This window comes from Colius striatus, chromosome 2 (assembly GCF_028858725.1).
Source record: "Colius striatus isolate bColStr4 chromosome 2, bColStr4.1.hap1, whole genome shotgun sequence".
In the NCBI taxonomy this organism is placed as follows: Eukaryota; Metazoa; Chordata; class Aves; order Coliiformes; family Coliidae; genus Colius; species Colius striatus.
The window spans coordinates 95,308,589-95,332,669 of record NC_084760.1 but is presented as its reverse complement, the minus strand read 5'-3'; the positions used below and the strand labels follow the sequence as shown (position 1 = coordinate 95,332,669).

The 24,081-nt window shown below is 40.9% G+C and overlaps 1 protein-coding gene and 4 non-coding genes across 6 annotated transcripts; all 5 read left to right on the top strand.

Moving 5' to 3' along the window:
* Positions 1 to 60: 60 nt before the first annotated feature.
* Positions 61 to 22,200, top strand: WDR43 (WD repeat domain 43). Of its 2 annotated transcripts, none has more exons than XM_061991543.1 (18): positions 61 to 302; positions 4,297 to 4,431; positions 6,247 to 6,368; positions 9,140 to 9,260; positions 10,407 to 10,546; positions 11,061 to 11,163; positions 12,209 to 12,273; positions 12,659 to 12,830; positions 13,310 to 13,396; positions 15,509 to 15,640; positions 16,111 to 16,248; positions 17,068 to 17,154; positions 18,548 to 18,579; positions 19,336 to 19,399; positions 20,279 to 20,392; positions 20,840 to 20,909; positions 21,611 to 21,666; positions 21,764 to 22,200. In XM_061991543.1, the coding sequence occupies exons 1-18, from the start codon at positions 75 to 77 to the stop codon at positions 21,881 to 21,883; spliced, it is 1,986 nt and encodes a 661-aa protein (XP_061847527.1). In that variant the 5' UTR covers positions 61 to 74; the 3' UTR covers positions 21,884 to 22,200. The 2 variants fall into 2 exon arrangements, with proteins under 2 accessions (XP_061847527.1, XP_061847528.1); XM_061991544.1 differs by lacking the exon at positions 61 to 302 and adding an exon at positions 543 to 1,163.
* LOC133625045 (small nucleolar RNA SNORD53/SNORD92) lies at positions 6,792 to 6,869 on the top strand. The gene has a single exon (XR_009818343.1). It is a non-coding gene; the product is annotated as a small nucleolar RNA SNORD53/SNORD92 (small nucleolar RNA).
* Positions 9,409 to 9,492, top strand: LOC133625046 (small nucleolar RNA SNORD53/SNORD92). Its single transcript, XR_009818344.1, has one exon. It is a non-coding gene; the product is annotated as a small nucleolar RNA SNORD53/SNORD92 (small nucleolar RNA).
* On the top strand, positions 10,665 to 10,748 carry LOC133625047 (small nucleolar RNA SNORD53/SNORD92). Its single transcript, XR_009818345.1, has one exon. It is a non-coding gene; the product is annotated as a small nucleolar RNA SNORD53/SNORD92 (small nucleolar RNA).
* On the top strand, positions 14,176 to 14,254 carry LOC133625044 (small nucleolar RNA SNORD53/SNORD92). Its single transcript, XR_009818342.1, has one exon. It is a non-coding gene; the product is annotated as a small nucleolar RNA SNORD53/SNORD92 (small nucleolar RNA).
* Positions 22,201 to 24,081: the final 1,881 nt, after the last annotated feature.

Sequence of the window (24,081 nt, the reverse complement as noted above, 5' to 3'; positions counted from 1 at the left end):
GGGCGACGCAGGCGCGCGCGGGGAGCACGCGGGCGGTGCGTGCGCCGGCGCGGAGGGGCCGGGCGAGGAGCGCCATGGCGGCGGCAGCGTGCGGCGGGGAGGCGGCGGCGGCGCGGGCCCTTTGCGCTTTCTCCCCCCGCGACCGGCGTTTCTTCGCCATCTCCGGTTCAGATGGGCGGCTGCGAGTGTGGGAGACGGCTAACAGCCGCTTGCAGCACGAATACGTGCCCTCCGCCCATCTCAGCGCTGCCTGTACGTGCCTGGCCTGGGCCCCGCCGGGGGGACGCCCGCCCCCCAGCAAGGTACGGGCAGGGGGTGAGAGGAGGCGGGGGGATACGCTGTGGGAAAGGGCCGGCGGGGATGGGGTCGGCGGCGCCCCGAGCAGCCCCGACGCGTGGCCGCGGCCCGCTCGGCTTCACCCCGCCCTCCCGGCGCCATGTGGCGGGGGTCGGCGTGGCCCGGCAGGCCGGGGAGCGGAGGCGCGGCGTCTCGGAGGGGGAGCGGGGAAAGCTAATGGGGTAACAGTCCCGTGGAAGGGATCGGAGCTCCACGGGGTTCGGCCGCGGAACCTCCTCACGGTACTTGGGGCATGTCCACGTGTTCCCCGGGGTGGAGGGACGCCGCTCCCCTCAGAGGAGCATCGTAGGATGGCGCTTAGCGAAGCAAATTTCACGTGTTGGTGGGGGAAGCGGCCCTGGGGATTGCATTAATATTTTTTTTTTAAACAAAAAGAAAAAGGGAGGAGGGCTAGTGACAAAAGCGCTGACTGTGTAAAATCGTTTATCTTTCGTATAACCTCCATGGAAGAAGCCTTCCTTGAAGGAGCGAGGTATGTTACTTCATGACACGTCTCACCTTAATCAAAAAGGTGATGTGACAGAGCAGGTCGACTGCTGTGCATCCACTTAGCTTATGTACAGTTCGTGTTCCAGTAAAGACAGTATTTCTCCACACTTCCTTACCCTTGGAAATATTTCCATGCAAGCTGCTACGCTGTCCGTGACGTGCCTTCCCGAGCTCAGGAATCCTGCAAGAAGGTATTCAGTAGCTTTATTCAGAGCACACATCAGAGGGCTTGGATGTTCTCCATCTTGAATTTGTTTTATTTAACTTCACCTCAGGAGAACACTGGACCTGAAAATATCTGGGATGTGTACAGTAAGGTACCTTTTAATCCTCTTTGTGTTGAAGTAAACCTATTTTCTTTAGCTAAAACGTTACGTTTCCCCAAAAAAACTCCTTAGTTAAAGTATGTGAAATCCACCCCCTTTGTCATAAGAAGTAGGAAGGACTTTTAAAAATGCTTTTAATGTATCAACAATTTAGTGTTTTTGAAATAGTGTAGGAAGTATTTCAAAATGCTTAACAGACAGATTTCCAATCCAATGGAAGACAAGATTGACTGATTTTTCTCATTTGAGCAGTGTAGTGTCTGAACTTTGAAAACTCCCCATTTGAAGAATGTAGCAGAAAGTGTTAGTTTTGGATTGACCTTAAGCTGTTCACTTGTCGTGTAACCTGGAAGAAAAAAGGATACATATGTGAATTGCAGGGCTGTGTGTGTTCATTGCCCTTAAACTGACATGTGAAAATGGAGTTCATCTATCCTGTGTGAAATAAAACTTAAGTGAACATAGCGCACTGCTGTGGTGCCGTAAGTTAAGCACAGGAGGGTTTCCAAGTGACTTTTTAAAACTAACCATTTTGTAGAGACTCGCTCCTAAAACCCGCAACAGCTCCAATTTAACCTGCATTAAGCTTATATAGAAAATGGATGTAATCAAGACAGCATTTGCCTGCTTCTAATTCTAATTATTCCAGTAGTTTGAATGCTGCCTGCTGCTTGAAAGTTGGTATGTTTTCAAGTGGAGCTGGAAGACATACTGTTTCTTGGAGTAATTATGCCATAAGCTTAATTCATTAGTTTGTCCTTAGACTGAACTGAAAAACTGAAGCTGTGATAGTTCTGCCAAATGTACCATATAGAATGTGCTTTTTTCCAACCTTATTTAGTCCTCTTTTTTTTAAACAGAGAGTTGACATGTCTAGGTAGTACATCTGGTGTTCATGAATAAAACTGTATCACTAGATACCTATAAATGGTGTTTGGCCAAGTAATACCTAAACTAAGTATGTTTTGGACTGTTGCCATGTAAATGAAGGACATGTTACAGGGGAGTATCAGAAATTAAGTTTTGAAGTGCAGGCCTTGGAATTGCTGATGCAGACGTGGCTTGTTGGGATGTTACCTGCACACGTGCTTTTGCAGTGTCAGTGCTTCCTGCTCGTGGTGTTCACCAGCTCCTGCTCCCTGAAGTGGTGCCTTGTGCAAGAGTGTGTGGACCCCTGTCTTTCAAAATACCTTCTTCCACTTTCTTCCTAATAAGCTGCGGCCGCTCTGTTGTCTTCAACTCTCAAGACTCTTCAGGCTTTACCTCATTTCAGCATTTTAAGTGCTTCACTTCACAAGTGAGCAGTAGATTTCTGCTTTTTAAAAAAAGAAATCTCAGTGACTGACTTCCTTAAGTAAGAATATTATGGAAAAATACATGCACAGCCCCTTTTCAAATAACCCTTTTTAGCCATCTCTACTGATTAAAACACTGCTTTTTCAGTTAAAGTTAAGAACTTCTGAATAAGCTTGAGTTTCCATAAATCTGGAGAAAAAAACCCCAAAACGAAGGAAACCGATGTTTGGCATAGTTCAGCTTCCCTATCCTATCCATGAAAACAGAATAGTCTTAAATATGACCCCTTATATTTAAGGTCTCACTGGCCTTTATTTCATGCAAAAGTTTCTGACAGAATGCCCCACCAATAATGGTGATAAGGGGTGGTCAGTCAAGAAACGTGCATGGAAAAAATAATGGGAAAAACCTTCATGGCCTCTAGCTTTCCTCTTGACATGGAAGTAACTATGGACTTGAGTGGAAATTTTCTTATACCTTTGGGTTGTTCCAGAGGAATTTTGCCATAACAAACTGAAATGGAGGATGAGCAAATTTTAGTTAAAAGATTTGTGCAAGAGAAGAGAATGAAACCTGTTCTTTATTGTGATTTTGCTTTGCAGTGAAGGTATGTGGGGTAATAGTAAAACTACTTCGAGATTGAAAAATACCACAAAACACATAACCTCTACTTGCAGCTCCACTATGTGGCCCATGTCTTTACATGACAGACATCAGTTTAGTTGGCAATGCTGCCAAACATTTAGTTCAGTTTTTTCTGGTATATTGTCTTAAAACCTGGTTGATTTACTTGATTGTGCTTTGCAACTGTGATGATTTCTCAGCACCTATGTTTTTGTCATATTTTATAAACACTTTTATTTCCCAGGAAAGATAAATCCTAACCAAATTCTTGCGAAAAAAATGGTGGTTTGGGTTTTTTGCAAGAGCCTGCTTTTCATTTAGGTACTTTATAACATTTTGGTATCTATTGGTCTAAGCAAAAACACTTCTCCTTTCAGAAGGTCTGTCAGTAGCATTAGGGATGATTCTTCTGAAGACCTTGAATGGTTTTTCTTTTGTGTGTATGTGTGATTGGTTGTATGGGATTAACCTGGTGAGAAGAAATGTAGCGACATCTTCTGCCCTCTTTACTTTAGTTTCACATACTCAAGAGCCACTTTTATTTCTTCTTCCCTGCATAGTGATGTGCTGCATTCACCCATGTTTGTTCAAGAGAGGTAAAGTAAATCCATCCTTGATGTGGTTGATAACACTTGCAAAGCAAGAGAGTGAGGACTTAAGAATTTCCTGATCATAGAAGGTTGTGTGGTACTGGTGACAGGACTTGAGCAGGGCTCTTGGCTCAAATCCTGGTTGTTTCCCTCTGTGGAGTAGGGGTAGCACTTTCTTTTTAACAAGCACTATGAATACTTAATGTTGACAAGACTCTTCCGAATAGCTTTTGATAATAAATGAACTGACCATTCTTGATACAGCGTTTCCACCTTGTAGATGAAGTATTCTGATTGTGTTAGTCTGCTTCTGGGACACAAACTCTGTGAAAAACCTGTGTATTTTTTTTCCCCTCATGTCTGTAGTCTCTAGGATGGCAAAATGGCCTCCACCAAATGCAAGTGACTCATAGCAACTTCATTACCTTGTAAAGAATTACAAGATGAGTCTCTGGGTTGCTGTGCCCCTTGGTGCCTTCATTTTGTATCTTGGCAGAATTTGTGCTGGCTGACTGGGTCTCAGGCTTACAGACATTTTTTTCCCTTCTGCTTTAACACCGAGATGGGCTGGTCAGACTAATGTAATTGATGTTTTATCTTCTTTGATTTTCCAGGATGGCCCCCAGAGGAAAAAACGGAAGTCTGAAGTTGCAGAAGTGGACAAGCAGTTAGATATCCTGGCTATTGGTACAGCAGTTGGTAGCATTTTGTTGTACAGCACAGTAAAAGGAGAATTACACAGCAAGCTAGTAAGTAATACACCCTTCACATGCTACTGAATGCTTATGGTTTCGGTCAGTTCAAAGCTGTTCTTGGTGCTGCTCAGAAATGGAATAAACTAACCTTATTATTTAGATTTTTTTTCTTTTTATTAATAGCTGCATGTATGGCTGGAGGCATAGTAATTCAGGTGCTTGGCAGTCTTCGAGGGGTGCTTCTTCTGTTGTTGGCAGTATGTATGTGTTTAGAAATATTGTTTTTGAAGTTAAAGCCATGTCTTAACATGATGCATGGATTTGTTATTTAGCATTGAATATAATGGTAATGATGAATTGTTTAACTGAAGAGTTAAGTCTTGTAAGGGAGTGTTATACCCTCAGCTCCTGTGCAGCATTGAAAAAGCGGAGAACAGGACTGAAACACTCATTGACTCACTGAGAAGGTGTCTTTTTAATGGGCTTTTCTTTAAACTTATCTCCCTTGTGTAAGCTTTTGAGCTGCCTCAGCACTTGATCTTTCCCACATGAGACATGCTGATTTTTGTTTTTCCTTTCTCTTTTATAACTTCCCTATTACTCAAAACCAAGTACCTTGGTTTTAGTCTTGGGGTACAAGCAAAACAAATCTGTAAATCCCTGTGCAAGTGTATTTGAGATACTTGGACTTTTGCTTCTAAACTGTTAGTCATTTGTAGGGTGATAAATGTACATGAATTTAGAGAAATTTATAATTCTTAAAATACATGCAAGTGACACCAGCTAATGAGTACATGAATTTATGGAAAACTTGCATTTATGCCTGAAAACTATGAACAAAGTGAAGGAGTTTCAGGTAAAAATTTACAGTTTCAGTTGATCTGAAAACAGGGGTTACTGTTTTCTAGGAGCAGGATAGCAGATGTTACTTGGTGAGTACTTTTTAATTCAACCTATCATAGAATGGTAGGGGTTGGAAGGGACCTTTAGAGATCATCTAGTCCACCCCCCCTGCAGAAGCAGATTCACCTAGATCAGATCACATAAGAACATGTCCAGATGGGTCTTCAAGACCTCCAGGGAAGGAGACTCCACACCCTCCCTGGGCAGCCTGTGCCAGGGCTCCCTCACCTGAACAGTGAAATAGTTTTTTCTTATATTTAAGTGGACCTTTTTTTTGTAAAAAGAAAAAAAGGTACTCCAGAGCTGTCACTTTTAGCTGTCCTTATTGAACAGAATGTCTTGCTGTGACTTAGTCTTGCTCCAAGCTGGTTGGTTTGCAGTGACGCTTTTAGGGGTAGTCTGAGCTGGCTGATGCTGATTCAAATAGTGAAATTTTATGAACTCCAGGAAATATTTTCTTAAACAGTTAAAGGGTATGTTTAAGATGCAGAGATTTTTTTGTTGTTAAGTGAATGATACCCCATTTTAGGGTCTTCTGATCTGCTGATAACTTGCTTTTGAATGCTGAGTACAAAGTGGGAACGCCACTTATCTCCGAATGTACTTAAGCAAGCAGGCACTTAGAAGTCAGTTAGCAAAAGGTATGTGCTAGCTTTTCCTTTAAGGAAATTTCATACTGTTAGCCTTGTTTGTCTGTGTGTATAAAAAATAGTGGGCAGAACAATTCTTTTATGTGAAGTGTGAGAACAAGAATTAATTCAAATACTTGTACATAGCAAAATATGAAAAATCTTTAATTTAGGTAACTGTGTATGTATATTGGTCTTTAAACCCACACTCTCTCATCAGATTGCCAGTGATTTGAATTTAGTTCTCAGAAGATCAGTTGGTTCACACTGGTGTGGGGAAGACTCGGTAGTCAAGACTTCTTTATTTATTGAGTTGACCCTCTTTTACCTTTTCTAGGATGGTGGTCATGACAATAAAGTAAACTGTGTGAGATGGCATCAAGACAACTGCTGCTTGTATAGCTGTTCAGACGACAAACACATTGTGGAATGGAACACACAGACCTGCAAAGTAAAGTGGTAAGTGGTGATGGTTTTCAGCCAAATTGGTTCAGCTAAATTTTCCTCCCTCAAAAGTTTTAGTGAGGCCCTGTTGGAAATGCTGCACTCTGCTATCCAGGCTTCATGCCCTCTGTACAAAAATGTCTGGGATATTATTCTTCTGAGATTTATCCCTTAATAAAACCACTTTAAAAGAGTAATTGTCATAGTTTAATTTCTTCCTCTGTGCACTAGAAAGACTGAATGAAACGAGTCACTGCTCTGAGAGGGATTCAGGTCCCTCAGTGTTAATTTCTAGTGGGACATGGATTTCCAGTCACGTGTGATGCTGTAAAAATCTAAAGTCTAGAAAATATCCTTAACGATACGCGAGAGCAGATAGATACTGGGACATCTCATCGCCATTAAATCAGTTACGTGCACCCAGCTCTGCTTAGAGCCTTGCTGTGATGATAACCCATTTGGTTTCGCTTACTACTGATGTGCAGTGGTGACAGTTCCACTTGGCTGTCTGAGCAGGCTGCTACTGTTTAAAAGTACTGTAGAGCAAAATAGAGCTTAGTGCAGAGAAACAAGGTGTCTGGTGTAGGCATTATTTTGTAATGAAGTCAAACTGTTTTTGAACTTTGAAGAAGAAATCAAGAGTTTTATTAATGATCTTGGTTATCTTAAGTAAAAGCCTAGCATGTGATGTCACCTTGACCCTTCTCTTATGCTGTTGTTTCTTTTTTATAACATTCTCTTGTGTTACTCTAACTGCTGCTCTGTCAGTTGTGTTAAAGTTGGTGTGAGCACTACAGACAGCCTGTTATTGGTAGTCTCTTTGGTGTCCCTAGGAAAGACATGCATCCTTAGGTTGTATTGAGACCTTGACATAAAGTATCAGAAGATGGCCATAAAATCTCCCTCTAGCCTTCTCTTCTGAAGATTCAACACACCTAGTTGCTTTTCTTCTTGCATTATGTGCTCTAGTCACTAAACTGCCTTTGTGGCCTTCCACTGGATTTACTCCACTATATCCCTGACTTTCTCCCAACTGAATCTAGTACTCAGGTGCAGTTTTAAAAGTGCTGCGCAGCGGAGAAGAATCAGTTTCCTTGACCCACTGACTGCACTCTAGCTAATGCAAATCCATTTGTAGTTGACCTCATTGCCACAAGACTCTCTATTTACTCATGTTGTGAACTTGACTGAGGACCGCAAGCTTGCTTTTCTGCAAAACTACCTTCTAGCCATTTGTCCCTAGCCTGCACTAGGATTTTTCCATCCCACATGCAGGACTGTACCTTTTCCTTTGAGCTCTGAGATTCTGACAGCCTATTTCTCAAGCCTGCTGAGATGCCCCCACGTGACTGCCCTGGCGTCTGCCCTATCAGCTGCTCTCAGTAATTCAGTATTGTATGTGAACTTGTTATATGTTTGTTTTGACCTGTTTTGAGGTCATTAATGAAGACCTGGACAATTTTAAACAGTATCCTGATGTCTTTAGGAAGTGACATCAGTAACTGACCACCAGCTGGACTTAGTACCGACTGTTTGAACTCTGTGATGTTACCTTTCCTTAGAGTCCATCCATTCAGTATATATAATATATATCCAGTTTGTCTGCAAGGGTACTAAGTAAGATGTTGTCAAAAGCATTGCTAAAGTCAACTGAAGTGGGATATGTAGCTCTTCTCATCCACCAAGACAGTTGTGGAGAGAAATAATCTAAAACATTCTGGATAACTTCTTGTTTCTCTGGTTGTGGCTTTTTCATATCTTAATACTGTGAATACTCAGAGGCAGCCTCTTGTATCACAATATCCTGTTTAAAACTCTGTTCTGTAAAATTAAATAAAGAGTATCCAAAGTAAAAACTGATGCTTTTTTTTTGCTGTGTTTTATGTTCTGAAGTCCAGTTTACAGTAGTCTTTTTACTACATTTAAAAATACCTTCTTGGGTTTAAGTCATTAAATGGTTTGAAATACTTAGTTCTGACCTTTCCTTTGTAACAGAATACAAAGTCTCGTTATACTTTCTGTAGAGTATAATGTTGTGTGTCAAGTCTGTGGGCATTAAAACTTTCAACTTCTAGGAAATGAAATCAAAAGTGATACATTAAATGAGCTTTGTGAGGATGTGACAGGTTGCAGGGTACTTCCTGAATGTGAGAAGTTTGTGTTGATGCTTTCCTTGCAATTTTGTCCTGTGAGAAATGTTCAGTACTTGGACTCCTTGAAAGAAGATGCAAGCTCTTCATGACAGCATCTTTCTTTTTTTTTTTTTTTTTTTAAAGTAGTACTTTGTGCCATAGACCTTTAAGCTGAAGTTTGTTATTGTCAGTGTTGTTGACAGACTTGGGAAGAAGACTTAGAACTGAATGAGCCTCGCAACTCTGAGAAGGCTTTTCTGAGTGGATTGATGTAAGCCTTTTGGGTGTGGGTCTTAAAATGGTTGTGACTCCTCTTACCCTGTTTGGGTAACAGAGAAATTTGAGAGAGGAATTAAGAACAAAATAGGCAGATATTTTAAAGATATTTTAAAGGTAACATTTGTTTGCTATTAAATAGCTTTCCATTTTTGAGTTGATGTATTTTTGTGTAAACTGGTTTGAAAGAGAGGAGCGGAATCAGAGTAGCTTTAACCTCACTTTTGATTGCTTAAATTATTATTTTTTTTAAAATATTTTTTTCTTTAAATTCTTCAGCATGGTGGTTGTACATTTTGAGATTATGCTAATGTGTGCTGTTTTTTCAATATCTCCTTCTTTCTCCCTTTGGACAAAACCTCTCCATACAAATTCTAGCAAGTGGAAAGGCGACAATAGCAGTGTCACCTCTCTATGCATCAGTCCAGATGGGAAAATGCTGCTGTCAGCTGGTAGAACTATAAAACTGTGGGACCTGGAGACCAAAGAAGTCTACAGAGTAAGTAACCTTGTTAAACTAGATGCAAAGAAGTACCCTTCTTGATCGATGACTTCACTTATCTAGTGATTCCTGATAGGATGGATATCTGGAAATTTCCCTGGGTGTGAGGAGACAGTTGGGGCAGTTTTGGGATTGCTGGAAGCTGTTGCTGTGATGATACCCTCAACTGTGGTTTCAACTTACTGACAGTTGAATGAGGACGTTGAATTCCTTGGCTGTGTCTGAGCATGTTACCAGCACCCTTTCTCAAGCCTGTGGCAGAAAGCTGGATGTACTGCTTTTTTTACTTGGTCCCTTTCGGATGCCCTTCTAGATGGAGAAACCAGTTCACCATGGTATTAGTTACTGCTGGCATGGGTTTGTGCGTGAGCTGGCTGACTTTTCAAGGAGGAATTTGTGTTAAGCCTTCAGATTTCTTTGCTGAACTTCATGTAACTGGTAGCATGATAAGTTTTGCTGTTGAAACAGTTGGAAGGTGTAGGAGCAAACCCCTCGTTGTTCCTTGAGCAGGGCTCAAGTTCTTTTGCCTGCTGGTATGTAGGACTTGGCTAGTCTGGATCTCTGAATCTCCTGGTACTTGCTGCCAGGTAAGTGTCTATGCTTGAGCTGTTACTGTGGGCTTACTGGCACATGGCAGCTACTGTTTATGTTTGCATCCTGTTATGACCAAAACCATGGTATAGAAAAGCAGATTTAAGAACTGATTATTTTGGGGAGGGAGAGTGGGGTTTGAACAGCCTTAGTATGTCAGCAGGCCTTTGTGTTCATCTTGCAGTTGAGAATGAAACTCTGAATTTAGTTTAATTGAGAAAGTGTAAAATTGGGAGTGGGGGTGGGGAAGTGCCCTCTTTTGGTAAGAGCAGTATAGGTGGATGTAATTTCTTTTGCCAGGACTTTGTACCAGTGAATTTGCCTTTGATTCCCCATCTAACTTCTGAAATTATGGTAAATATCTGGAGGGTCAGAAAAAGTTTCCTTGAAATACAGAGATGCAGGGAAACCAATCACTAGTAAAAAAAAAAAATCATTGAAATGTTCTTGTTGACTTAGTAAGCATTGAATCTTTCCTGATGTTCTTTGGTTTAATTTTTGCCATGTGACTGCTTATATAAATCACTGAAAGGCTTTTTTTTTCCCCCTTAGCATTTCACAGGCCATGCTACGTCAGTGTCATCATTAATGTTTACGACGGTGAAACCTATGAATGAAAGTAAGCCCTTTGATGGAATTACAGGGCTTTATTTTTTGTCTGGAGCTATACATGACCGATTACTGAGTGTATGGTATGTAAGCCTTTCATAATCTGTAGCGTTGATTATCATCAGTATTGAGGATAGGCTCGAGTATGTTCTGAACTCTGTGATTAGACAGAAGGTTAAGCAGAAGGGGCATTTCTGAGAAATGCAGTGATGATCTCTTAAATTGTGCATTCAACTAACTGATTGTTGAATGAAGATATAAATTTTTTTGGCTATGTCTGAGCATACTTCCAGTTGCCATTTGAATCACTAGTGTATGCCAAGAACATACTCTGTAATAGGCTTCCTTGTTGTTTTTGCTTACTATAAGGTTTATGATAATTTTATTGCTAAATTTCACTTGCTAGATACTTTGCACTTGGAATACAGTTTCAGTTTCTAAGCTAAAAACTGAAATTGCAGCATGAGTATTTTTTTCCTTTTTGTGGGGTGGATACTACCACAGTTGCTGGTGACTTATGAGGTTTATAGTGCTTGTCAGGTTCAGAGAGGACTGCTTGTGCTCTGGTAAATAATGTGTGCTGTTTGTGTCTTCCAGGCAGATCAGATCAGATAGGAAAGAAAAGAATGCTGTCATGTCTTTCACAGTAACAGATGAACCAACTTTTATTGACCTGACTGTATCAGAAGTCAAAGAAGAGGTAGGAGCAGTAGCTTGTAACTAAAGGTGTTCAGTTGTTTTTCAGTTGTCACATCAGCTTCGTTTTAAGAGTGTAAAGACAGAAGCTTGGTTGATATTTGGGTTCTGTTATGTAGAGATGAGATCTAAATGCCAGTTCACAGGTATAAACATTTTTATTACAGGTGCATTTATAAAGCTAATTCTTTTAAATACTAATTTCCAAAGCTACTAAGTGCAAATTTAGTGTTTTCTTGTGAAATTTTGCTTGTCATGGCAGAAATAGCATTTATTTCCTATTTGGAAAAAGTTATCAATATTGTTGTTAGAACTTGGCAGCAAAAACCACAAAATAAGTTATTTTTAAAAACTGAGTTTGGCTATAGTCCTGTTCTTCTGATCTCAGGTGGTTTTGTCAGTGTAAATGCATTTTGAATTAACTAACCTTTAATGAGTTAGGGAATGCATACTGTTGCTTTAAGTCTCTCAATTTCAGCAAGTACAGGACTTTCAAAGTAGTTGTCTTGTGAAACATGGTCACAAACTGTTTTGGTAATTATTTGAAATATTCTTCTCCTGCTGTCTTTTAGATTCCTTGTCTAAAAGCAGTATTACATGGCTGTATTTTTCTAATATTGCCAGTTGTGCTCTCTTACTGCAGATATTGGAGAGAAGAGTATTCCATAATGTACACCTGCCTGACTTGCTCAGAGCACTCATCTCAGTTTCTTTCCTCAAAGCATATTTACAATGTCTACGCCTTCATAGACTTGTGCCTCTAGACATATTTTTAGCACTGTGCTGCTTATGATGACATATGTCTGCTGTTGTGCAAACTGTTTGAATTTGGATCAATCTATAGTGGTCCAGAGTTATCTAATAGTTGTACGAAATGTTACTGAGATGTTAGTGTCTTTGACCTTCCTTAGGGGTTTAATTTTATCTTCAAAGTGTTCAGTTACTGAAAAAAGTCCAATCGTAGCTCGGCAGCTGTATCTTGATATCCTGTAGTTATGAGAGGTTTTCCCTTTGATCTAATTAAAATCTTTTACTGTGGCTTCTTTCAGCCTGTGAAGTTAGCAGTTGTGTGCAGAGATGGACAGTTGCATTTGTTTGAACATATCTTAAATGGGTAAGTTAGTATTCATCTCGAGGGTATTGAGGGAATGGTCTGGGATTACTGTAAGGCAAAGTTCAATCTTGTCATGCTGCCGCCTTTAAGCTGTTCTGGCTGTTCATAAACCAGGTTCCAGCTGGTTCTTTACCAGCTGGTAACTGGACACATTTTTTGAGAATTTAATTGTTTGGGACTGTGCTCCATTTGGGTATTGAATATTGCTTTAGCCAAGATTTTGTGTCTGTACCTCATCTTAGCCATCTGTAAAGGATGTAAACTGACTGAATTTGCTGAACACCTTCTAATGACAGGTGCTTAGGTGTGCAAGATATGGGAGTGTTTAAGCTACACATCTTGGGATTTTTTTCATTCTTTTTGTTTTTTTCTAATTATTTTTCAGTTATTGCAAAAAACCCTTAACATCAAACTGTACTGTCCAGATAGCAACGCCTGGAAGTGATGGAGACTCCACACCAAAACCAGTCCCTATTCTAGCAGCTGCATTTTGCGCAGACAAACAGTCTCTGCTGCTTGTGTATGGAAACACCTTACAGCCCATCATAGAGAAAGTGGTATGTAAAACTTACTGGAGGTGTTGTAGATTTTGTGATTTGGACTGTATGCTGCTCTCAGTTGGAGAGTTGTTTTTTTAACTTTCTTGAAAATGTATAACAAGACACACTCCTTTCCTGTTTTCTGGGAGCTGTGACTTTTATCCCTGAGCTATTTAGAAAGGCAATTTGTAGTCTTACATCTTTCAGTTAAAATACAACTTGACATCACTGCTGGCTCTTTCTTGCCGTTTAACCTGTTACTGAGTTAGGCCATTGAAGCTATTTTTAATACTGTTTCAATTTACCTATGTGAGTCTCTTTGGAGAGTACAGAGATCTGGTAACAAAAGGCAGGTATGCAAAGCAGCTGCTGTTTTAGAGTGGAAAAAGAGTTATTTCTACTATATACCTCTGGAATTTGTTCTCTCTTTCAGTAGCATAATGAATTGAGGGGATGAATCTCAAATATATTAACTGGTTTTGTTCCTGTCTTTTCAGTCTTTGAACACCACTGAATCCCACGTATGTTTGATACGGGACATCCAGAAAGTGTTGTCACTTAAAACAGATGTTGCTCTGACAAAGGTGAGCTTTGTGTGAAATGCAGTTTTGTTGCACCTCTTGTTTTACTTTGAAAATGGTAGAATTCACTGCACTCTTTTTAAAAGAGGTTGGATTTCTGTTTGGATCTGCTCAGAGCTGCTGTGGTAGCTGTGAGTGTCTGTAGTGCCCAGGCAAGTGAGGGTAGAGTGTGCTTTGTGACCACAGGGAGTCCTAGTGTACCCTCCTGCACAGTTCCTCTCCTGTAGCTCAGCAAGTGTTGTTCTCAACAGGTCTTCTTGATGGATGGGACTAGTCCTTGGCTTTTTTTCTGAGATCAGCTCTCTCCTAGAACCTGACAAAGTGTACAGTCTCTTTGACGCTGATGGTTTGGGGTGAAGTAGGGATGTCTTTGTTTTAGAGTCTAAATAAATTGTAATGGAGCCTTAAAGGGCAGGTCCTTTTAGCTCTTTGTTGAGATGGCCTTCGTGTGTTCTTCCTCACAGGCATATGGCACCTGGGAATGTGAGCTCAACACTTAGGTGTTCACTAAGGCCACCTGCCACCTTTTTCTGTCATGCAGGATCCCCTGGGGGTTTAGAGACAGGCTGTGAAGCTCTTAATTGGTGTGCGTGTTCAGGGCCTTGAAGATTTGAAACACAGGATGAGTGAAGTGAGCAGACAGCGCTGTTTTTCTAACCGTCAAATTACCAAATGGATCTAGTGCTCCATTGGTCAGGCAGGGTTTTGTACCGATTCCTGAGTCCTGGAGCTGAAGGGTAGCAGAGCCTGAGATGCAGTGAGAGGTGTAGGAGCTCCCTGGCATGCAGTGATGATACCCACCTTGGTTTCGCTTTTTACTGAATTCCAGTGAAGACGCATTTCTCTTGGCTGTCTGAGCATGCCTTGTGGGGAGAAGGTCAGTGATTAATATGGTGAGCAAAGAGGTTACTGTTCTACGGTAAAAATCTTGAGCTAGAAAATAAATTTTTTTGACTCTCACACACAACATATGGAAGTTGCTTTGTTTAGTGTGGTAGAAGATATTTCATAGAATAGGTAGGGGTTGGAAGGGACCTCTAGAGATCATCTAGTCCAACCCCCCTGCCAAAGCAGGTCCACCTAGATCAGGTCACACGGGAATGCGTCCAGTCTCTAGAGAAGTAGACTTCACACCCTCCCTGGGCAGCCCATGCCAGGGCTCCCTCTCCCTCACAGTGAAATAGTTTTTTATTGTGTCTAAATGGAATTTTTTGTGTTCCAGCTTCTTTCCATTACTCCTTGTCCTGTCCCTAGATACAACAGAAAAAAGGGATGCCCCATCCTTGTGACACCCACCATTTAGATATTTGTAAACATTAGTCTTACTTGCATTGCTTCATTGGGCACTCAGGCTCTCACAAGTACCCAAGTTTTGAGCAGGTACTTCAAAAAAAGGCCTGCACAGGAGCGCTGTGGTTTGAGTGTTCTTGAAATAGCGGGTAGCATTCTTCATATTCTAAGAGTGGCATACTCCCTTACATCCTCTGTGGGTCATGGAAACAGTTATTAAATGTATTGCATTTGAATTGGATCTCTCTTGTGTTCGTTGAAGATAGAGACCAGAGCTTGTTTGGTATAGCCTAAGATTGCTCTGTTTGTCATTGTGATCATAGTCTAATTCAGACCACTGCCTTCTGCATCTGAGCAATCCCTAGAAGAGGATCGGTGGTGGGACTGAAGTGAATAGTAACTACCTTTTACTGTTACATTGTGCTGCTGTCATGATCAGCTCTTACCTTCCAATGGAAGCTGAATTAATCGTATGGTTTATGGGCCTGACTAGTGCAGGTGGCATCTGTTGCTAGCAAACACCCAAATATTTGTTGGACACAAACAGTTCAATGAGTGTTATGAAAAAAGCTTGCAAGAAAAATGATTAACGGGTGATTCCAAAGGGATTGTTGCCTTAGTTAATGATGAAAACTAGCTGTTACTTGAGGTTATTAATTACTCTTAAAAATGTAGGGTTTTCCTAATGTATATGTCAAGAATATGAGTTATGGCAGGCTGGTTTTAACATGTGTATGAGTATCAGAATAAAATCAATACTTGAAATTGTAAGAAAGCTCAAAGTATTAGTAATTTATGCAAATGTGGTTATCTCTTGTCTACTAGGTAAAGACACCTGTTGTGAACTCAGACACCAAAGTTCTAGTGCCTGGCATTCCAGGACATAGTACAGCTGTCAAAACTCCATCATCAGGAAAGGAGAAGAAGAAGAGCAAGAGGAAACCAGGAGAGACAGAGGTAAAGTGCTTCCTCTTCTAAACACTGCAATAATGGAGAAACTAGAGTCATAAATCATCATTGTAACTTCTTTGGGTGAACTTGAACTTGCTTTATTTGGCACGGAAGCAAGGTTAGCGATATCCCCTTTTTGTACAAGAGACTTCCCTCTGCTCAGAAGCCTTTTTTTCCCGCCCTCATTCAAGCCCCATGTGCTTTGCCCATGCACAGTTTTACAATGTGCCTGCAGAACTGTCTCACGCTTGTGTCTGTTGCTCTGTGGTAAGGCATAGTACTACTTTTCAGCCAAAAAACTTCATATTTTCTTATTTTCTCAGGCTATTCTCTGTCAGTACATATAAAGAATATGCGGAATTGATGTTGTGTTCCATCAGCAGCAGAGGGAATGCTGTAGGTTAGGTACTTTGCTTTCAGCTGGTGTGTCTGAGAAACTGCACTGAAACAGCACTGCTGTTGTTTTCTGTCCGCAGGAGAGCATTGAGGAGCGCCTGGGGGCGCTGGATATCGACGTGAGCAAAGTCAAGACACCCGGGGGCCTTCCGCAGACAGACAGCTTAGCAGTGCTTCTGGTTCAGGGCTTGGAGAGCAACGATGCAGAAATCTTAAATGTAAGTGGTACAAGGTCATTGTGTGCTGTTTTTGATCTGTTCACTGAGACTTCTGAGGAGCTCTACTCAGAGCCTGAATAGTCAAGGACCTGTTGTTTCTCCCAGCTGCTTTTTGCTGGTTTGCTGCCCAGGGCAAATGGCATAGGTGTTATAACTGATAGTAGAGGTTATCACTTTTGTGTTGCTTCCTGAGTCAGTCTGTGAACTTTGAGGTACTTCTGTTTATAAGAAATTTCAGTTTAGGTGATTTACTAGCAGTGTTACTAATGCAGCCATCTTCCCTTAAGCTTGAGATGGAGCATAATCTGTGCTTAATCTCCTGAGTGTACAGTTTCTGAGTAGACACTGTTTGAAAAGTGCACCAATGACAACAGAAAGCTCAGAAAGCGTACTGTTGCACTTAGACTAGGAAGGAATAAGAGTTCTGGGGCAGGGAAATGAAATCTTTGGAATTTGATTCTGAAATTACTTGTTGCAGATACTGCTGAAAGGCATTTATTTACAGAAGTCAAGCACGGAAATAAGCAGGGAGATTTTAATCTGCTCGTGATGCTTCATTTCTAACATGGAGTAGGTGGACTAGAGGCAACATTAGCTTGTTTTAAGTCAATTAATCAAGTATCCTCTTCTGTTAATTGAAGCTGACTTGAAAAATGGAACTGCTTTTTGTAGTAAATCTTTTACTCATAATCCCCACCTAAGCATACAAAGGTAGTGGAGTAGAAAGACATTTAAAGCCATGAATTTTTGATTGTACTCATTTCTCATACACATGTTAAAACTGAATGATTCTCTGATCATATTTTTCTACTTTAACAGAGAGTGCTTAACACAAGAAAGGAAAATGTAATAAAGAACACAGTAGCCAGAATGCCTATACATGCTGTCATTCCATTGCTGCATGAGGTAAGAGAGATGATGTTTTGTGTACTGCTATACAAGCCACGTTTAATTTGCATTTGAGCTGAGGAGAATCCAGGATATATGCCTCTATTTTTAGCAATTAAATTGGTTTGGTAGTTTTACAGGACAGAAAGTGTTCTTATTTATCTCTGTTAGATCTTCTCTGGCTGAAGAAGAGTACCACTGCCAAAGCTAGGAAGAGTATTAGATCATGTAATATTATCTTAAAAGATTATGTGGGGAAAAGAAAAGGAAGAGGTTAAGCTGAAGGCTTGTTTGGTCCATGGCAGGCAATTATCATTACCTCTTCTAAACTATTAAAATGGATGATAATTTCAAGCATGAAAATGGCAGTGCTAGCCAGAGCAAGTTACATGATCATAAATGTGCTAGATACTCACATGGGAGAAAAAGAAGTAGCATCTAGACTTCGAGCAGTGGGTTTTAGATAGCACTTGGAAATTGAGGGGCAATTTCTTTCTTCTTTTGAAGATAGCTCAGAAGCCCAGTTGCTATATTTAAACTTTGTGACATCACTTTGTCAATTTTTAAAGGGATTTGGCTTCTGAACTGCTTACTCAGTGCTATTAAATAAAATCTGTATTTGGACAGCAATATTTTAATGTTTAGCCTTATCTAGACATTATTTCAGCTGAACATCAGTTAGTTGCTCTTGTTGCATGAACATCACATAACGTAAGGTAAAGGTTAGAGTTTTCTCATATTTTAATGCACTGGCCACAAGTAAGATTTAATTTTTGATAGTGGTACTAATCTTAACTGAAGTATTCAGATGGCCTGGATTGGAATGCTAAGGCTTGCTTTAAGCATGTGTTATGATGCCTCCTTAGACTTGTATTAATGAGGTGCAGGGCCTTTGTCAGATGATCTCAGTGCAAGTGTTTGGCTGTATGATCTCAGTGGATGGATAGATGACCATAGAACTGTCTTATCCAGAGCCTGAGATTTGTCCTGGGAAGTAGCCTTTACCTGACTGTTACCTTCGCTTGTTTCCCCAACTTGTCCACTTCCTAACAGCTGCTGTACAAAGCAGATAAAAACACAGAGATGTGTAAAAAAAGCAATTTCCTTCTACTTATTCCTGCCAGCTTTGAGCTTCACTGGATATATTGCCTGTTAAAAAGAGCTCCAGTTTTATTGGAAAACTGAAACTCTGCTTCTGCAAGTTGTCAGCCTACATATGGGATGGTAGAGCCAGCAATGTAATATTCTGGAGCCTAGCAATGGTTTATCCTGGCAATGGTTTATCCTGGCAAACTTCAAGTGCCTGAAGCTCTTTGAGCAACAATGTTGGAGCTGTCACATGGATGTAGCATTGGGTTTTTAAACTCGTTAAGTGTTTGTTACTTATTCCTGACTATTTTTGTCCTTTTAGCTTACGAAGAGATTGCAGGGCAATCCATATAGGTAAGAGACAACTCGACTACAAGTTTTCACCTGAAACTTTTCTAGTATGTGCATTATGATCTCTCCTTCCACTTATGTGATTGATTTCCATAGTAACTAATTCAGCTGTAGCATCTTGAGGTAAAAATTCCTACCCAATTGTGAGTACAAAGAGGAACTTAAGGCAGCACTTTGTCAGGATGACAAAGTGGAATTGAGAAGGGAAAAGGATACCTGAAATGAGCATATCACCCTGAGAAAGTATCCAGAGTCCCAGAATATGGGCACTGTGGGCCCGATCACTATGTATTTAGACATCTCCTGGTGTTGTGTTTAATAACAAACCCAACTCTTCCCCCTGTGCCTGTGTTATATTGCTGTAAGGATAACTTTGCTGTCCTCAGTTGTGTTTGGTTGTTTTTTGATGATTGGTCTGTGTGGTTTTTTTTATTTTAAAATAAAATTTCCCTTATTGTAGTTGGAGAGCACAGTAGCATGCTTTGATCTGTTATTCACTGAAATGTCCCATAAAAGATTTGAGAAACACAGACCTCTGAACATGTCTGGTTTAGTTCCTCACCTAAATGTCTGTAGTTTTTATAACAAATTACCTATGTATCTTTTCTAGATAGCCAAATTACTATAAGTATTTCTACTGCATTTATCTTAGTACACAATGAACAGGGAACACTCTATAGAACAATTTAGCATCCAGAATGTGAAATGAGTGTTTTCTCAGCCAATATCTCTTTGACATTCTTTATTTTTCTCCTCCAGTGCCTCTCTAATGGTTCGATGGCTGAAATCTGTTTTTACTCTACATGCGTCCTACCTTTCCACAGTAAGTATTTTGCATTAATTCTAATGCATGTAACTAAAACTAGAGGTAAATGCTTGAATATATGTTATGTTCTGCCTTTAAGAATCTTGTCTCCTGCTCTCTACTTATTGCAGTGCCCAGATCAATGTGCAGAGGGCCGTACTTCTGCCACTTTGGTTGAACTGCTGCACATAGGCTATAAATTGTCTTAGTCATTCATGACATAATTATAGCCATCCCAGAATCAAACCAAGATAAGTTATGTCACACCTGTGAGAGTCAGGGAACAAAATTACTGTCAAAGAGTCATGTAGCTTGTGTTGCTAAATCTTACGTAACTAAGTTTGCCTTGCTGTTGTAATGCTCATCTTGAGACTCTCTTGGGCATGGCTGGATTTATAGGGTGCCAAAGTTGGCAGGGTAGGAAGTAATGTCATAGCTTCTGGAGTCCAGTCTGACCTTACAAGTGATGGATAAAGTACTCTTTGCTAGGTAAAGAAAAAGGCATTTTGGCACTGTTAGTGCTTTGTCCCGTTTATTCCAGGAGTGCTGTGTATCAGCCCTTGCACACCTTGCTGAGGCTGCATTCCTACTGGTGTATATTCAGTTCCCACATACACAGCTTTCCAAGTAGTGCGACACCTGCTTAACAGCAGTGACTGTGGGAAGGAAAAGAAGGATAAGAATTGTCATGTCTTGAAAGCAGATGATGTTTCTGAACATGGTGAAATGTTAATGGATCAGGCTGCAAGTGGTTTCTGTGAACCCTCAGCTCTCCTTTCCATTTAGAATAACATGAGCAAGGATTGCTTGCCCCAAATGTACAAAAATAGTTTAAAAATTTTACAATAGGACATTTGTGATGTGGTGGTTAACAGCTTTGTTTATCCTTCCCCCAAGTTGCCAGACCTTATTCCTCAGCTGGGAATGCTCTATCAGTTAATGGAGAGCAGAGTAAAAACTTTGCAAAAGCTTTCACGTCTGCACGGAAGACTCTTCATTCTTGTCACCCAGGTGAGTTCCAGATAAATAACATGGGATGTGCAGAAGTATCGTTTGCAGATTTCACCTCCTAGTGGGATTACATCTGATGGGATCTGTCACTGGGAACTTGATTCAGCCGCTGTACAGCTTCACTAATAGCTCTTCAAGGAGCACACGTTAGTTGGCTGTCTGGTCAGTCCCTGCTCATGGGAAGTGTAACATGTTTTTTCTTTCCTGCCAAACGTGTACTAACCCATAAAGTTTTAGGGGGGAATAATTAGGAGGTACTGGGCCACTTCAGAGCAGAGTCCTCTAAATTTTTACTTTGTCTGTCATACTTCTTTGGCTGTTAAACTACTGCTATAAATTAATGCATAAAACTCGATGTAGACTTCATTTACATTACTAAGAGTTCTGTTGCTCCTCAAAGTTGGAATACATGATTGCATCTAAGGCTAATCTGCAAATTCCACGCAGGTTGCGGCGTCGGAAGCAGTTCAGGATGTAGCTGAGGTGAATCAGACTGCAAAGCTAGTATACGAGGATGGTAAGTGTTGTATGCTCTGTGAATGGGGCTCAGCTCCTGAATTCACGTGACACCCTGTGCTTGTTGGCTGTTTGGCACATTCCTGTGCTTATCTGTTAGCATATGAACTTCAAGTAGAGACACTGTGGGAAGTCTGTGTCGGGAGAGTCAGTGGTTGATGATGTGGACGTATTGTAGTTAGTTGTTTCGTCCTTCTGTCATTTTCGTTTCCTTTCATCCCTCCCATCTTTGCTTCACAAATTAAGGAATCAGTTATTCAGAAGTTCGGTGTGTTGCTTAATTTTAATGGACAGCCTTCAGTTTCTAGTGTTAGCTGCCCTTCTGCTAGGTAGATCCACTCAGGACACTTTTATGTTTAAGTCAGCAGGACATCAAAGTAGTGGATGTCAGTGTGCGCATGTACACTTCCAATTTGGTCTTTTTTTACTGCATCTTTGTACTGTATAACCTTATTGGAAACATCATTGATTCTTCAGGTACTGAAGAATTGCGACCTGCTCTAGGTTGACCTGCTTCTGCAGGGGGTTTGGACTAGATGATCTCTAAAGGTCCCTTCTAACCCTACCATTCTACGATTCTATGATTCAGGTAGTTTTGGAATTGAAATAGCACAGTTTGGAGACTTAGCAGCATGTGGGGTTGGGCTTTGTTGCCGTTTTGAAGTCTGTTCTCCAGGCTGAGGGATTGTTTTCTCTTTGCAGAATCCTCAGAGGAGGAAGTCTCAGATGATGAGATGATTGCAGATAAAGACTCTGATGTAAGTGCACTTGGACCAGATCTTCTCCTGTTTGCTTGAAACAGAAATGATGTAACTGTCAAAGGTTCAAACGTTCCTGTTTATTTTTTTTCCCCAGGAAAACTGGGACGAAGATGAGGAAAGAGAGGAGCAGTCTGATGAACAAGACATGACTGTTGAAAAGGAAATCAATGGTGATTCTGATTTGGAACCAGAAAATGAAAGTGAAGAGGAATAACAACACAAAAGAATTTTACCAGTTAAACAAGTGGGCCACCAAACTCTCTAATTCTGGATCATCTTGCTGAAAGATGCCACGTTTGCATATAGGGAGTGCAGACTCTTGCACAGCCTGTGTGCAGTGGCACATGTGGGGCACTGTGCGCTTCAGAATCCAGAATGTTTAACCATGCCAGCCTTCTCTCACCCTATTTCCCTGTGCTTACTTATAGAAACATTTCTTCCACCTCATGGTCAGATTATGCCTGTCATGTGGACACGCATTTGTATCTCAAGTGAAATAAATCCACCACCGATGTTTGTGTGGTAAACTTGGTTCAGCTTTACATTGAATTTGTTTCAGATATTCAAGGATCAAAGACAACTGGTCTGTACCTTCTTTCCATGCTTCAGTTAGCAGTAGCAAGTGGGCATCTGCTGCTTTTTTTTTAAAAAAAAAAGATAAAAAAAGGATATTTTTGTAATATTTAAATTCTCTACTGAATTTCTTTTCTTTCCACCCCCTTCTCCATTGGTTTAGCCATGCCTTGGTGATATCTAAATGCCAGCCTGACTTAAAGATGGCTCTTTCTTTTTTTAACAAATTTGAACTCAAGACTTTTATATGTACAAATCAAGACTTTTCTTCTGCTTCAAAAGGACGTTAGAATTATCACTGGCTCCTAATTTTGTTTTAATGGAGGCTGTATACGAGTTTAATGCTAACCCGGAGGACAGAGCGTGTTGAGTTGGGTGGGGAGAGGGGAGTAACACAGGGAAATGAGAAGGTGAGTGCTTGTGAATATCTAGCGCACAGCTATACCTTTAGTACGGATTTTTAATCTCTCAGTGGCAAAACAAGGACAGCTATTTGCTCAGCTAATAGAAGCTGAAGTGGTGCAAACACATTTTTAAGAGCAAAACACGGTAAAGGTTTGAGCCATTCACCACTATAATGTACAATAATATATTTGTCTATAAATGGAGCTGTTGCAACTAAATACCACCCTCTTTGTAAAGTGAATAAATATACATCTCCTTTACCAAATACCTGTCCTGTGGTGTTTGTTGAGAGAGACCTTAGGTAGCTATGAGTGGTGGTTAAGAATGAAGTGTACTTTGCAGGAAGCAGATTTCTAGTGGCAGAGAAAGCCAACCTAGAAAATGAATGTTCTGCAGAGCATCTGTTGATGCTGGTTTCTTTGTGTTGGGGTTGCGTTGTCACCTGGAGCTGCATGGGATTGTCACTGGCAAAGCTGCAAGAGACGTTTTCTGTCTTTGGGGAGCTGGAGGAAGAACGGGAGCAGTTTGCTTGCAGGACGCTTCCAGTGTTTGGAGAGTTGAGCTGACAGTAAATTACTGTCTTGATAATTTGTAAGGCTGGGCTTGCTTTTGATTTCCGAGAGGCTGTGAAGTCAGTGCCAGCACTTCTGTGCTGTCCATACTCACACAAGGCACCGAATTAAGCCAATCTAATGTGTAAGGTTTTAACCAGTACTGATGTTATTAAATGTAGGCAGGCTTGAAATCAGGCAAAAAGAAGGCTGAGAGTGAAGGTCTGCTGAGCTTTTGGGGCACATAGTAATGCAAGGAACAGCTGTGTTTTGGTTATGCAAAGTCCTACATGTATCTGTGTCCCAGCCTTCCCAGAAGTCAAAGCAGGAGCCCTGGGTTGGGGTCAAAGGCTGAGTGTCTTTGCACTGTTAGAGTTGAGGGAGTGGTGGCACTGGAAACTTGGCACTGCTCACTATTGCACCTGTAAGGCAGGCATTAACCTGTGTCCGCCCTTCAGTGAACAGAAAGCTATTCTAGGAGTGGAGCTGTGGGAGAACCTGAGAGCAGGAGGAGGAGGGGCATTTCAAGAAGGTTTTCTTCATTCTTTAGTCTTGCTGACACTTTGATTCTGTGAATATGTTTCAGTATCAGCAAGCTGACAGCAGGTGTATGAGTTCAGGGTTCCTATTCTGGTGTTACAACAGCCTGGTCACGGTGTCTTCTGAGCCCTCTGCCTACATCATCTTCAAGCAGCTGTTCTGTGTGAAACTGTTTGGGTATGGCAGCTGCCAGCTATTGGGCTGGTGGTTCAAAAAACCTTCCTCACCTTACAGCTGTAATTAACAAGCCTTTGCACTTTCCATTCCTTACAACTATTTATCTGTAAAGCCAAGGTTTCTGCCAGCTGATGATGACTAAGGCATTTATGTCTTTCAAAGGTGC